The sequence below is a fragment of the Parambassis ranga genome, chromosome 15 (assembly GCF_900634625.1).
Source record: "Parambassis ranga chromosome 15, fParRan2.1, whole genome shotgun sequence".
NCBI lineage: Eukaryota > Metazoa > Chordata > Actinopteri > Ambassidae > Parambassis > Parambassis ranga.
In genome coordinates this window covers 1,032,064-1,046,353 of record NC_041035.1, presented here as the reverse complement: position 1 = coordinate 1,046,353, position 14,290 = coordinate 1,032,064, and the positions used below count along the sequence as shown (strand labels likewise).

Genomic DNA, 14,290 nt, shown 5'->3' with positions numbered 1-14,290 from the left:
TCTGTCTGTCTGTCTGTCTGTCTGTCTGTCTGTCTGTCTGTCTGTCTGTCTGTCTGTCTGTCTGTCTGTCTGTCTCACAATTCAAATTTCAGCTTTAATGACCTGGGAGCATTTAAAAAAATGGTTAAACATACATAAAGGTTACAAACATTTCTATATAGGACAAGCCCACACGTTTTTGTTGCTGAGAAACATACAGTGGTCATGGTTTCTTATTTTTTTGTATGTTTGTCACACTTAAATGTTTCACATCATCAAACAAATGTAAATATTAAACAAAGACAACACAGTTTTTAAATGAAGGTGTTTATTATTAAAGGGGAAAACATGGCCCTGTGTGCAGGGATTGCCCCACCTGTTAAAACATAAATGGACTGTGGTGTATGACATGTTTAGAAAGCTGAGTTCAGTTTCTCTATCCACACCCGGGCCTGATTACTGCCGCACCTGTTCTCACCTGGCCAGCAATGGCCTGCATGGCAGAGCTCCAAGATGAAGACCACTGCCCCAAGACTTCTAGAAAAATACTCTGTGTTCTGACCAGACAACGTTCTGATGTACAGGTAACACAGCATTTCAGGAAAGGAAGATCATACCAACAGTAAAATGTAGTGCTCGTATTGTGATGGGCTGTTTTGCTGCCTCAGGACCTGGAAGACTTGCTGTGCTAAATGGAACCATGAATTCTGCTCTCTACCAAAACATCCTGAAGGAGAATGTCCGGCCATCTGTTCATGATCTCAAGCTGAAGCACACTCGAGTTCTGCAGCAGAACAATGATCCAAAACACACTGGCTGGTCCACCTCCAAATGTTTCAAGAAAAACTAAATGAAGACTTTGGAGTGGCCTAGCCATTTTTGGGCAGCAGTGGCTCAGTGGTATAGCAGTGTTGTCTCACTGGTGTATGGCGCTCTTTGCTGGGCTGCCTTAAGCAATTTCCCCATTGTGGGACTAATAAAGGTTTCAAAATAGCCAAAGTGACCTAAATCTGATTGAGATGCTGTGGCATGACCTTAAAAAGGAGACTTATGCTTGCTGAATTACAACAATTCTGCAAAAATAATAGTGGGCCAAAATTCCTCCATGGTGCTGTAAAAGACTCAGTGCCAGTTATCACAAACGCTTGATTGCAGTTGTTGCTGCTAAGGGCGGAACAACAGGTTTTTAGGTTTATCAGTTGGGAAATCACTTTTTCACACAGGGCCATGGTTTGGATTTGATTTCCCACCTTCATTTAGAAACTGCATTTTGTGTTTTAATGTTTTTTTGATCTGAAACATCTGTGACAAACTCACTTCAGTCTACAAAACAACAAAGTGTGATTTTAAATGAAAACATCTTTTCAATCTTTAAAATGACATTTAGAGACTCCCTCAAGTCACAATAGAGAATAAAAGTCATCAGTGTGAATCATTTCTTTCTGTCCAATCAGTGAGGCATGAATAATCCTGCTGTGGTGTGTCAGGAATCTCAGTCATGCTGTGGAAGAGCCGAGGGCTCATACACAATCTGAAGCTCACCTCCAGCACCAGCAGGGGTCCATCATGTTTCTCAAATAGCAGCTGAGGCAACAGGCTGAGGCATCCTAACCATGAGACCCATGCGGGCGACACGCCCCTATCAGCTGGCTGGCAGCCAGGTCAAGCGTGAGCCGATTGGCTGCTGAGGCTTTCCGCTGACATTTCATTGGCTGTCTCGGGAACCATATGACTGAATATGCAAATTGTCTCTATGTGGCAGTTGAAATCCCAGAGTGCTGAGCAACCCCGGCACTGAAAGGCAGGCAGAGAGCGAGAGCGAGGGGAGGAAGAACAAAAAGGGGGAGTGACTGCAGCATGCACTTTTAGAAAAAGCTGCTTTACACATTTCAGAAGAAGACTTTTGAAAAGCTCCTTTTTTCTTTCTAGAACTGTTGACTTCTTTATTCCATGAGTGCTGCAAGGTAAGGATCACAGAAAGTCCGATTTATGCTTTGCAACCCATGTCAAAATAGAAAAGTACAAAAGACTATGTGAATATGTGAGACTATAAGAATGTGTATTGCTTTTTGTGTGAATTCACCAAATACAAAAAGTTTAACTATCATTTTCAATTAAGTTTCACTATAGAATTGTGAAGGTGGTTAGAAGACTCGCACACAGAAGCCATTGTTCTAAGCTTCCTTTCTAATTTTCTTTCCTTCTACCTCCCGTCCCTCCCCTCCCCCCGCCCCTCTCAGTGTGCTCAGCTTCAGTCCATCAGCAATGCCTGGCCCAGTAATGCCAATGGATGTGGCTATGAGATTCTACATCAGCCACTCTCCACCTCCTCTGCGAGGGTTCCTCAGCTCCTATGAGGACCTGCAGAGGGCCAAGAACCGGGTCAACCAATCTGCCTCCCGCAACCACAAGCAGCAGCTCTACAAACCCCTTCGACCCTGCCTCAGCAACCAGCAGAAAACAGTGGATGATGGCAGCTGTGTGGGATGGAACCAGAAGGCAGGCAAGAAGAGGGTGGTGTTCGCCGACACAAAGGGTATGTCACTCACCGCCATCCACGTCTTCTCCAAATTCGACGATGAGCCGTATCAAAACAAGCAGGAGGAGCTGCAGTTTGACATGACTGACCTGGAAACAGCCACCATGGACCTAAGGATCAACTCATCTCGCAGCCTGGTTCTTGACTTTAAACAACCCTCATCTGACTACTTGGACTTCCGGAACCGCCTGATTCAGAACTCAGTCTGCTTGGAGAACTGCTCTCTGCAGGAACGCACGTTGACCGGCACCGTCAAAGTCAGAAACGTGGGGTTTGAGAAGTTGGTGCAGGTGCGCGTCACCTACGACTCTTGGGTCAGCTTCACAGACATCGAATGCACCTTCATGAACAACGTCTACGGTTGCCAGGACTCTGACACCTTTGCATTTGTCCTGGAGCTGCCCGCCCACATCCCTCCTCAAAACCGGATCGAGTTCTGCATCTGCTTCATGGTCCAGGGCCAGACCTTCTGGGACAACAATGATGGCAAGAATTACACTCTCAAGCACATTGGCTGGAGCGGAGAGAATGTGAACAGTGCGCCCCCTTCAGCTCCTGCTGAGCATAAGAAGCCTTCAGAGCACAAAAACGGGGGCGTGAAGCTGCTGGAGATGGAGTTCGATCAGTTCGGCAGCCCACGTATGTCGAGTGGACTCTTTCCCGGCTGGCAAAGCTGGGGTCAGATTGATAACACTGTGCCTTACTGGTGAAAACATCAGGATGTTTGCTGAATTGGTACTGGAGAAACATAAGTGACACTGACAGGGCATTCAGTACAAATCCAGCTGTGTGTTTAAGGCTTGACTGGCTCTTAGCCAGGAACTAAACACCCTTTGCTTTTTTTTAAGCAGAGCGAGTACACAAACCAGACAGAAACCTAACTGTAATATGCTCAACTGCCCTGCTCTTTTCTTTCTTTCTTTCTTTCTTTTTTTTGCTGTGACGTGGTCGTCTGGCCTGAGAGGAGACGTTGAACTGTGGTTGAAAGATGAATAGATATCTCTGTATATATATATTCATGTGCCTTCTCAGTGTGTCTGCCCACTAAAATACAGTGATCCACAACAAATGTTAAGCCCATTTTTGAGGGCTTGATGCATTGGTTAAAAATGCACTGATTGAGATGTCCCTTTGCCATGTGATGTCTTACAGAGAAATGAAAAAGTCCTTCATATTGAAGGGAAAGTCTGGGGAGTGCATGGCAACATGACACAGCTGATTCATTTCTAATGAAAAATGCACACTAAACATTTGCACCTTCAGTAAATGATGATTCAGAAAGGGCCATTCATTTTTTTCTGGCTTTTAGTCATTGAGCCTTTTCATGTGCAATACCTCTGTTGCACATGTTTGTCTGGTATAGGTCATGTAATTATGAAGTAAATTTAGTAAGGTAACCGAGCTGCTATTGAAAGACGTGTCACAGGGAAGGCTCTGCATGTGATTGGCTGCCTCGAATGGGGAAGTAGAGTGAAAATGTCTGTGGTTCTGGTATGTCACGACAGAAATGATGCAAAGATTGAATGTTTTGGTTTGCTTGTCTTCACAAAGTGCAAGTCTTGCTGATGAGTGTACAGAACGTATGTGTGGCTGAAAGGTTTTTGTGTTTTTTTTCTCTCACTTGAGGAGGCCCCAGAATTTTTGTGTCTCACTTGAAGGTGTGTTGCTGACACGCACTATGCTGGTTATATGTGTTCCTTTCAAAATAAATTTCTATATTTGTGCTAAAATGACATCAGAAGTGTTTCTTTTTACACATTACTGCAACTATATTTATAACACACCTTAAAAACAACAGTTGACCAAAGTGCAACATAAAAAAACAATAGAATAAAAATAAAAACAATAAATGAAAGAATGATCAAAATCCCAACATTTCATGCTGTGCCAAACACCAATGTAAAACACTATGCTATTTGAAACACATATTTGATAAACAGTTATCCATAAGAATGTTACACATACAGGTAAACAATAGTTACATAGTCTTTTTAAGTTTACTTCCTGTAATGCAATTTCAAAGTAATGTAGAAAAAATATAAGGATCCTAATCTGAACTCTAACCCTAGGCCACTGACGTCAAAGTTGCTCTTACTACATAAGTAATGTTTGCAAACACAGTCACAGAACACATTTGCAAAAACAATGTATATATTATTTAATAAACCCAAATGTTTACAAATATCTGGGTTTAATGAATAATGCATGAATATTATACCAATGTCACCAGACTTATTCCGCTAATAATAACAGTTTAAATGTAGTTTTTAGGTAAATACAGGCCCCTCCCCCATTTCATGTTTCTATATTTTTCAAAGAAATCAGATGTTTTTTTTTGTATTGATGATAAATTGATTGATGATGATGATTAAAATAATTTTTAATTTTTTATGTAAAGGCCATATACACACAGTTGAGATGTCATTTATTTTACATTAAACTTCATTAAAATCTTTGTAAACATAGGCTTGTCTTTACATCATCAATCAGCTCCTTCCTCTAATAATACAATTTATTTAAATATAATGTCCTTTTTATAAAAATTAAGGCCCTGAACCAATTTGAAAAGTTTTCATTAAACCTCACTGTTTGTCAACAGAGGAGCCTCTTTTTGCCAAAAAAAAGAAAAAGTGACACAAAAGGCTGTTGGGTGGAAAACTTCCTGAAACTGTTTCACAGTAAAAGCATAGGCTTTAGACTTGAAGGCTTTTATTGTGAAATATCAGCCGAAAGAAAGCAGAAAGCCATTTACTTACTTATATTAGGCTATGCTACACTAAAAATCCCAGTGTCTTTAAAACACACCTGTAAACACAGTGTTTAGGTTAAAGCCGACTCACAGTGTGATCAGTAGCACAGGCCTACATAATGCAAACACACTTGAAATTAACTCTCACTTAAGTGTTTCGAAGCTATGATTTATCATGCACAGTTTGCAACGGTGTTAGATAAATAGAAAAATAACAGCTTTTTAGACTCTGGGACTTATTTGGAATTTGGATGAACAAAAATGTCAGCAGCCTGCAGGAGTTTCTCTTCTGCTTTGTCTGTGCTGCTCTTCACGCTGGATTCATATTCAACAGGAAGAATGCCTGTCTGGCGTGCACAAAGGAAAGTCCTCAGGCTGGACCCGGATGACCCTCTGAGGCCTGAAAATTCCTCCTTTATCAGTTTTAACTCTTTAGGTGCCATTTGATTTCAGTGTTTTTAATATATATATACGATCTTGACTAAAAGCCTCTCATGATATGGATATCAGCAGAACTTAACCCTTTGGTGACCAATGGTACAGATTCCAGTTTGATTCTCTCAGATGAATCTGGTAAGGAGGTGGGGTTTATGGTGTGAAACTGGATAGCTATATCTGACATCAGCTTTAGAAGACACTTTTATCCTGAGCTCTAACTGGCTACGGGCTCCATCTCTTGTCCACCTGTTGGCTGAAGCATGCACAGTCCCATAAAATCTGTAATTTCCTGATGGATCAGGGTACATGACCTCCTCTTTTTTTCTGTTTTTCATTTTGTTTGTATACGTATGTAGGTTCCTACGGTAGCATTCACTGTCTTTATTGCATGGCCTGCCCTCATTTCCTTTTCATTGCTTTGTTTTCCTGCTTACATTCCTCATTTTTAACCAATCCTAAAGGTATGTCAGCAGAGACTGAAGAAAAAACAAAATATTTTACAGACATTGTGTGCTGATAAACTTACACAGTTTACACAAGTTAGACATTAGCATTTAAATCAGAAGTCTTATTCCGGTTCTGTCAAATACATTGTTCATACAAATATAAAGAAAAGCAGATACACTTAAGAAACGCTTAAGATTTTCTTAAGATTTGGACATATGGCAGCAAAATGAATGAGACAAATCTGAAGTTGGCATTTGTTGGGTGAAAGTGTGTCTACTAACTACACAGGAGAATTGTGTACATAAACGGATCATATAGTTTCTCTGGCAGCAAAGAAATGTGCAGCTGAAGTCACATGTAGCTCACAACCTGGCACTGGTCAAACATTAATGGAGGCCGGGATGCATCTGAGTGACTGAACTGAAATGATGCAATGTGGATGCAAAGACAGAAAACTCCCATGTAGCCATAGTAAGGTCACAAAAACAAATGCAAGACTGGGAGAGTTAAACAGTCATTTAAGGTCCAGTCAAGATAAGACAGAACTCATTTGAAAGACAAAATCAGCCCACTTCTTCTCTACTTTCTGACGCAAATGTTTATTTTATTATATTTTAATACTATTTGTATTTGAAAGAAAAAACTAATTTTTACTAAAGTTAAAAACAAGGTCAGATTCATGATGATGGATCTGGCAACATAAAATACAGTAAGGAGGCCAAAAAAGTGTTTGTGCAAAGACTGCAGCACAAAGCACAGGAAGATGCTAATTATTCTAATGATACGAGCATGATCAAGAACAATTTTTACAAGGATAAACTGAGGTATACAGTGTTTCCTACGTAAGGGGTTGAGCAGTCATTAGTCAAAGGGAAAACATCAAGGTTAGTTTAGTTTAACTGTTCTCCACTTGTAGACTTGTAATGATACAAGAAAGATGTTTGATGAAGTTACTTCCACTTTTCACTCATGCATGTTTGACTCAGTTTGTGCTAGTCATAATGAGGACACCAGGTAACCAGGTGGCTGTGTGCATGTGGAGTTTTTGTATTTTAAATTGAGATTCAGAGAACCACAAAAAGGGTCTGACTGTTTTGTTTTTATTTACTTTATCTGTATATGGTGTGTGTATGCATGTGGTCTATGTAGAAGGGTCAAATCTGATGGAAACATCTCTCTCTTTGGCACGTGGCCACACAGATAAGCAACTGGCAAGAACAGGTAGTATCACTTCTGAGTGTGTTTGTGTGTGCCAGTTAGTTTTACAGCTTGTACCGTATTGATCCATACGAGGCCTCACAGGGAGGTCATGCTCTTTTATTTCATGAAAAGTCCTGCTGATGCCTGCTGACTGCAAGGGGTTTTAATGGAACATAATACAGTGTACATAATAAAAAAATGAAATGCTGTGTTTGGTTTTCAGCAGACATGGTGGTGAACATTAAGACCAAACACCTCCGCTTCGGTCTCATGTGTCCATAGGACATTGTTCCACAAGTGTTGTTCTTTGGTTAGATGCAGTTTCACATCCACAGAGTGACTGAACTGAAATGATGCAATGAGGATGCAAAGACAAAAACCTCCCATGTAGCCATAGGCAAGGCAAGGCAAGCTTTATTTATATAGCACCATTCATACACAAGGCAATTCAGAGTGCTTTACATAGGATGAAATCACAGAATAAAAACATTTTAAAACATTAAATTAAGACGGAAATTAAATCATAAAAAGAATAAAATCATAAAAAACATCAAATAAAATCAGGATGATTAAATGAGAAGAGTGCAGTCAAGAATTTAGGAGAACGCTGCTAAACAAATGAGTTTTCAGGCCTGACTTAAATGAAGTGACTTTCTGAGCAGACCTCAGGTGTCCAGGAAGGCTGTTCCACAGGTGAGGGGCAGAACAACTGAATCCTGCTTCACTCTGTTTGGTCCTGACCCTGGGTCCACACAGTAGGCCTGTCCCTGATGATCTCAGGTGTCTGGATGGTTCATAGGGAACAGGGTCCAGGATGTATGGTCCAAGACCATTCAGTGCTTTGTAGACCAGGAGGAAAGTTTTAAATGTATCCTTTGACTCACAGGAAGCCAGTGCAGTGATTTGAGGACCGGTGTGATGTGGTCCATTTTCCTGGTGTTACTCAGATCTCTAGCAGCAGCATTTTGGACCAGCTGCAGCTGCCTGACTGATTTTTTGCTAAGACCTGTGAGGACGCCGTTACAATAATCTAGCCTACTGAAAATAAATGCATGAATAAGTTTTTCTGTGTCTTGTTTGGACAGAAATCCCTTGATCCTAGCAATGTTTTTCAGGTGGTAATAGGCAGACTTAGTAATGGCTTTTACAAGGGTGTTAAAGTTCAGGTCTGAGTCAAGTATTACACCGAGATTTCTGGCTTGGTTTGTGACCTTCAGTGACATGGAGTCAAGGTAAGCACTGATCTTAGCTCTTTCATTTTTTGGGCCAAAAACAATCATCTTTGTTTTGTCAGCATTGAGCTGGAAAAAGTTTTGGCTCATCCACTCATTTGTTGAGTACACTTACTTAGTGAGTGTAAGGTACTGTAGTCATGTGATGACACTGATATATAAAGCTGTGTGTCGTCTGCATAGGTGTGGTAGGAGATGTTGTGATGTTCTATGATCTGAGCTAGGGGCAGCATGTAGATGTTGAACAGAAGTGGTCCAAGAATGGACCCTTGAGGAACCCCGCATATGATCTTAGTTCGGTCAGACTCATAGTTACCAATTGACACAAAGTAGTCCCTATCATGTAAGTAAGATTTGAGCCAGTTTAACACAGTGCCAGTAAATCCCACCCACTGCTCCAGCCTGTCGAGCAGTATGTTGTGATCAACTGTATCGAATGCAGCACTAAAGTCCAGCAGTACTAAGACGGAGACTTTGGATGCATCATTATTCTGGCGTATGTCATTTAAGACCTTAATAAGTGCAGTCTCAGTGCTGTGGTGTGCTCGAAATCCAGACTGAAATTCATTAAAAAGATTGTTTTGCACCACAAATGCATGAATTTGTTGAAAAACAGCCTTTTCAATGACCTTTCCCAGAAAAGGAAGGTTAGATATTGGCCTGTATTTATTTATTGCTGAAGCATTCAGGTTTGATTTTTTGAGCAGAGGTTTGATTACTGCAGTTTTCAGGGCCTGGGGAAACTGCCCTGACTGAAGAGAACTGTTAACTATCTGCAACACATCTGACGATATGCAGTTAAAAATGTTTTTAAGAAAATGTGTAGGCAGATTGTCAAGTGAGCATGTTGTGGGTTTTAACTGTTTAACAGTTTCTGTCAGTACTGTATTATCTAGAAGGGTAAAATGTGCCAGCTTAGCTGGTGGATGAGAAGGCACAAGTGACATTATGGTTTTGCCAGAGCTAGAGCTACAGACTGTTATTTTTATTTTTAACACTTTATCTGTGAAAAAAGATGCAAAGTCATTGCATGACTTTTTAGACAGCAGTTCAGGTGGGACTGATACTCCTGGGTTTGTCAGTCTGTCTATAACTGAGAACAATGTGCAAGCATTGTTGCTGTGTTGTTGTTCTGATCGATAATCTCTGAAAAATAGGATTGTCTTGCATTTTCTAGTTCCTGTAAGGTCACAACAACAAATGCAAGACTGAGCGAGTTAAACAAAACGTCATTTAAGGACAAGCCAATACAAGATGGACTTATTTGAAGGACAAAATTGAACTCCTCCACTTTCCAACTTAAAAAATTGTTTTATTATATTTTAATACTATTTTTACTTGAAAGAAAATGGAGAATTCAGAAAGTCAGATTCATGATGATGGATATGACAACATAAAGTACAGTAAGGAGGACAGAAGAAGAAGAAGAAGAGTATGTTTGTGCAAGGGCTGCAGCACAAAGCACAGGGAAATGCTAATTATGCTAATGTGCGATGATACGAGCAGTTAGCAGCTAAACATGTCTGGGAGGAGCTCCAGAACATGACAGTTTTTACCAGGAATGGATAAACTGAGGTATACAGTGTTTCCTACATAAGGGGTTGAGCAGTCATTAGTCAAAGGGAAAACATCAAGGTTAGTTTAGTTTAACTGTTCTCCACTTGTAGACTTACAGGTAAATGATACAAGAAAGATGTTTGATGAAGTTACTTCCACTTGTTTGACTCAGTTTGTGCTAGTCATAATGAGGACACCAGGTAACCAGGTGGCTGTGTGCATGTGGAGTTTTTGTATTTTAAATTGAGATTCAGAGAACCACAAAAAGGGTCTGACTGTTTTTATTTACTTTATCAGTATATGGTGTGTGTATGCATGTGGTTGATGTAGAAGGGTCAAATCTGATGGAAACATCTCTCTCTTTGGCACGTGGCCACACAGATAAGCACCTGGCAAGAACAGGTAGTATCACTTCTGAGTGTGTTTGTGTGTGCCAGTTAGTTTTACAGCTTGTACCGTATTGATCCATACGAGGCCTCACAGGGAGGTCATGCTCTTTTATTTCATAAAGAGCCCTGCTGATGCCTGCTGGCTTGCCTGCAAGTTTAGTGGGTTTAAATGAAACATACTACAATGTGCATAATAAAAAATGAAACGAAAAAAACATGATACAAATGATCCGATCTATATTGGGTCTACCGATATTAAAATGAAGCCAAAAAGAAAAAAAACGTGTGCCGTTATGATTCAGTATCTTGTAGAAGTTGAAGTTAAAGTAATGGCTTCCTGTGTGAATTTATCAGTCTCACATCATTGAGGAAGAATTTTGGTCCATTCTTCTTCACAACATTGTTTCAGGTCATTGAGGTTCATGGCCTAATTTCCACCAAGCTTTAACTGTCAGACAGATGGACTCACATTAGTCTCTAGAACACTCTGGTATACAGAGGAGTTCATGGTCCACTTAATGACTGCAAGGTGTCCAGGTCCTGTGTCTGCAAAACAAGTCCAAACCATCAGTCCTCCACCACCGTGCTTGACAGTGTGTATGAGGTGTTTCTGCTGAAATGCTGTGTTTGGTTTCCAGCAGACATGGTGGTGAACATTAAGACCAAACACCTCCACTTTGGTCTCATGTGTCCATAGGACATTGTTCCACCAGTGTTGTTCTTTGTTCAGATGCAGTTCAGTGAACCTCAGTCCTGCTTCCATGTGCTGTTTAGACAGAAGAGTCTTTCTCCTGGTAACCCTTCAAACAAACTGTACTTGTTCAGTCTTCTTCTAACTGTGCTGTCACACTAACATTGAGCATGCTCTGTGAAGCCTGTAGCTCTTGTTTTTTTCTTTCTTTTCTTTTTTATTTCTCTGGTCATTGCATTGCATTTTCCACATGTTTAAAACATAGCTACATCTGCACACCTACCATACATGTCCATTGTGCTGTAGTATTACTTCTATTATAAATGAAAAAAGATTTTCGGTAGGTTTTCCATAGAAGGAATCTGTCTCAGCACACATGTTCTGTTCTGCTGTGAGTAGCCGGAGTGAAGCAGTGGTTAACCAGGGTGAAAATAGTTTGTGTTGCTGAGACCCAAAGTGGTCCTGGATGTAACTCAAGGTCTGTCTCTGATCTGGAAGGCAGCCATGAGGGTTGTACACACATAAAGGGACGAAGGTATAAAAATACACACACACACACACATACACAGGAAATACTAGCAGCTAAAGAGTGCTAAGGTGTGAGTCATAGGAGAAAGTAATGCAATGAAACAGCAAGAAAAATATTTAGAAATGTCCTTTTTGTTTAACAGTTAATGAAACAAAACAACATTACAAACCAGCAAATAAATGTCGCCTTGGTGTGCAATAGTGTCCACAGCTGTGCATATTGGGCTAAAGGGAGACTCTAAATAGGCCGCATGTGTGAGTGTGTGTGAATGGTTGTTTGTCTATCTGTGCTATAAACTGCTATAAACTGACGACCTGTCCAGGGTGTACCCTGCCTCCCGCTCATCGATCGCTGGGATAGGCTCCAGCCTCCCTGTGACCCTGTGTCCTACAGGACAAGTGGAGTTTTTACAAATTGTCAAGAACCATTGTAAATATTGAGAGACAACAATATATGTTATATAAAACAGAAGGTCGTTAAGTTAATGGATGTTGTCCATATTTATGTTTTAAATCCACTACTAAAAAGAATAGTGTCATATTTTGGTGCAAGCGCTTTAAAATGAGCTATTTTCCAACAAAAAACACCACTGTGCATGGCTACCTACTCATACTTGTTTTAGTGTGGTGCTCAGGTTCCCAAAAAAAAACTAAAAATCAAAAACAAAGGCTTCCTTGTTTCCATCGCGAGTGCTTCTGGTGCTCTGGTTCTGAGTTTCACAGCTTTTACTCACACTGGGACCTTACACAGCGCCTGCAGAGAGAAGAGCTTCAGGGCAGCCTCTATGGGGAGGCTTGACAGGGGTATATGTGGTGCGTGGTCTGGACCACTACACTAAATTTAGGGACAAAGTGCTGTTTTAGCTCCGAGATTAGCTCTGCTGTACCAAATGTACCAAATGTTGCTCTAAGCAGAGGAGTGAGAACATACACTGAGTCAGGGTTTTTACGGCGCTGGGAGTCTCACTCCGAGAACTTTCCTGGCTCACGGTGATCAGAGTTCTGTATTTGTTTTGTTATTAGTTCTAGAAGCTTTTTTTTTTTTTGCTTTTAATGTGGAACGATGATGATGCCTATGGCATCAGATAAAAGCAGAGCAGACCAGTACCCAGGAGCTAACAGCAACTCAAAGAGCTTCTTATAAAGGTTGCGTTATGTAATGCTTTAAAAAGAATGTGTAATGGCATTCTGTGTTTATTAAAGCACACGAATCCAAAGTCCTGACGTGAGCAGCACTTTATTAAATCACAGAGGCTGCCCTGGAGATATGCTCAAACACTACTTGTATGGAGTGTGCCTAGAGTTTTCATATTTTTATTCTATTTAAAGTTACCAGGGTCTACAGGTATTATTCAGTGTGCATAATTACTGCTAAATGTCATTTCCAACAACACAGCTCTGCTATTTAAACAAACATGAAACTAGATTTATTGTGCTGTGTGTTATATATCGGCCTTTGTGTCAATCACTCACAATCATTACATGTTGTTTCAGCACACGTCACCTTTATAAGTGGTTCTATGAAGGACCATGATTGCATAGCCACCATTGAATACATTTCTACGTATCTATACTGACTTAGGTAAAAATAATAATGCATACTTTTACTCCATTACATTTTGCAGCTATTACCTATACTTCCTACTCCATTACATTTCTACAATGTGTTGTTACTCGTTACATTTTATGAATACAGTTTCACTAAAATGTCGCCTCGATCTAGACAAAAATGTGGATTGTGTTGCTATCTCTTATATCTTATATCTATTATCGCTATTTAAACCAATCAGGCGGCTCTATCGGCTCCAATGAGCAGATCTCATGTTTGGCAGCAGCACAGCAGTAGATAGACTGTCACTGCCTCCTGTCCTTTGCAGCTAACCTTCCCACTGAACATGGCTCCAGAGTCAGCCTCCACTGAACTGAGCCACCAGTGGACGTGTTTAACAGATATGTTTGGATTCAGAGGGCCCACAATAACTGGTGGATATAGCAGAGCGTTCTGTGTGGGCCTCAAAGAAAAGAGCTGCAGGGAGTTACTAGGAGACATCTGTAGAGGCAGAAGTATTACCAGGAGCTGCATCTGCATTCTTTATCAACATGGCTCCACCTAGATATTAAGACAACTCACTGTGTGAGTACTTTTACTTTTAATGCTCTAAGTACATTTAAAAGTAATTACTTAAGACTTTCACTTAATTCGCCCTGCTCCATACCCCAGCTGTGTCATAGGGGGTTCAGTTTATTGTATTGAGTCTGCTTATTTTGAGTTGGCCTGCAATGTATTACTTCCTTATGTGCTCTATTATATGATTAAAGAATTACTTACAGCCAAATTCCCTACTCTCAGGTTTAATGAGAGTGTTTGGCCCCAGTCAGAATCAAATATTTCCCAATTCATAACCTGTAGTCTTGCTGTCTTTACCACAAACTTCACTTGTGAATTTGTCCAATGACTGCAATACCAGTATACTTGCAAGAGGAAAAGAGTGCGAGAGTTGTGCAGAGCTGCTTCGTATCTTGCAGCCTGCTGTTGTGCAG

General features: G+C 40.6%; 1 protein-coding gene across 1 annotated transcript; it reads left to right on the top strand.

Annotated features, from left to right (window-relative positions):
* The first annotated feature begins 1,754 nt into the window (after positions 1-1,754).
* Positions 1,755-4,248, top strand: LOC114447184 (protein phosphatase 1 regulatory subunit 3C-B-like). Its single transcript, XM_028423307.1, has 2 exons — positions 1,755-1,943; positions 2,220-4,248. Exons 1-2 carry the CDS (start codon positions 1,930-1,932, stop codon positions 3,226-3,228), a joined length of 1,023 nt encoding a protein of 340 aa, XP_028279108.1. The 5' UTR covers positions 1,755-1,929; the 3' UTR covers positions 3,229-4,248.
* The last annotated feature ends 10,042 nt before the right edge of the window (positions 4,249-14,290 follow it).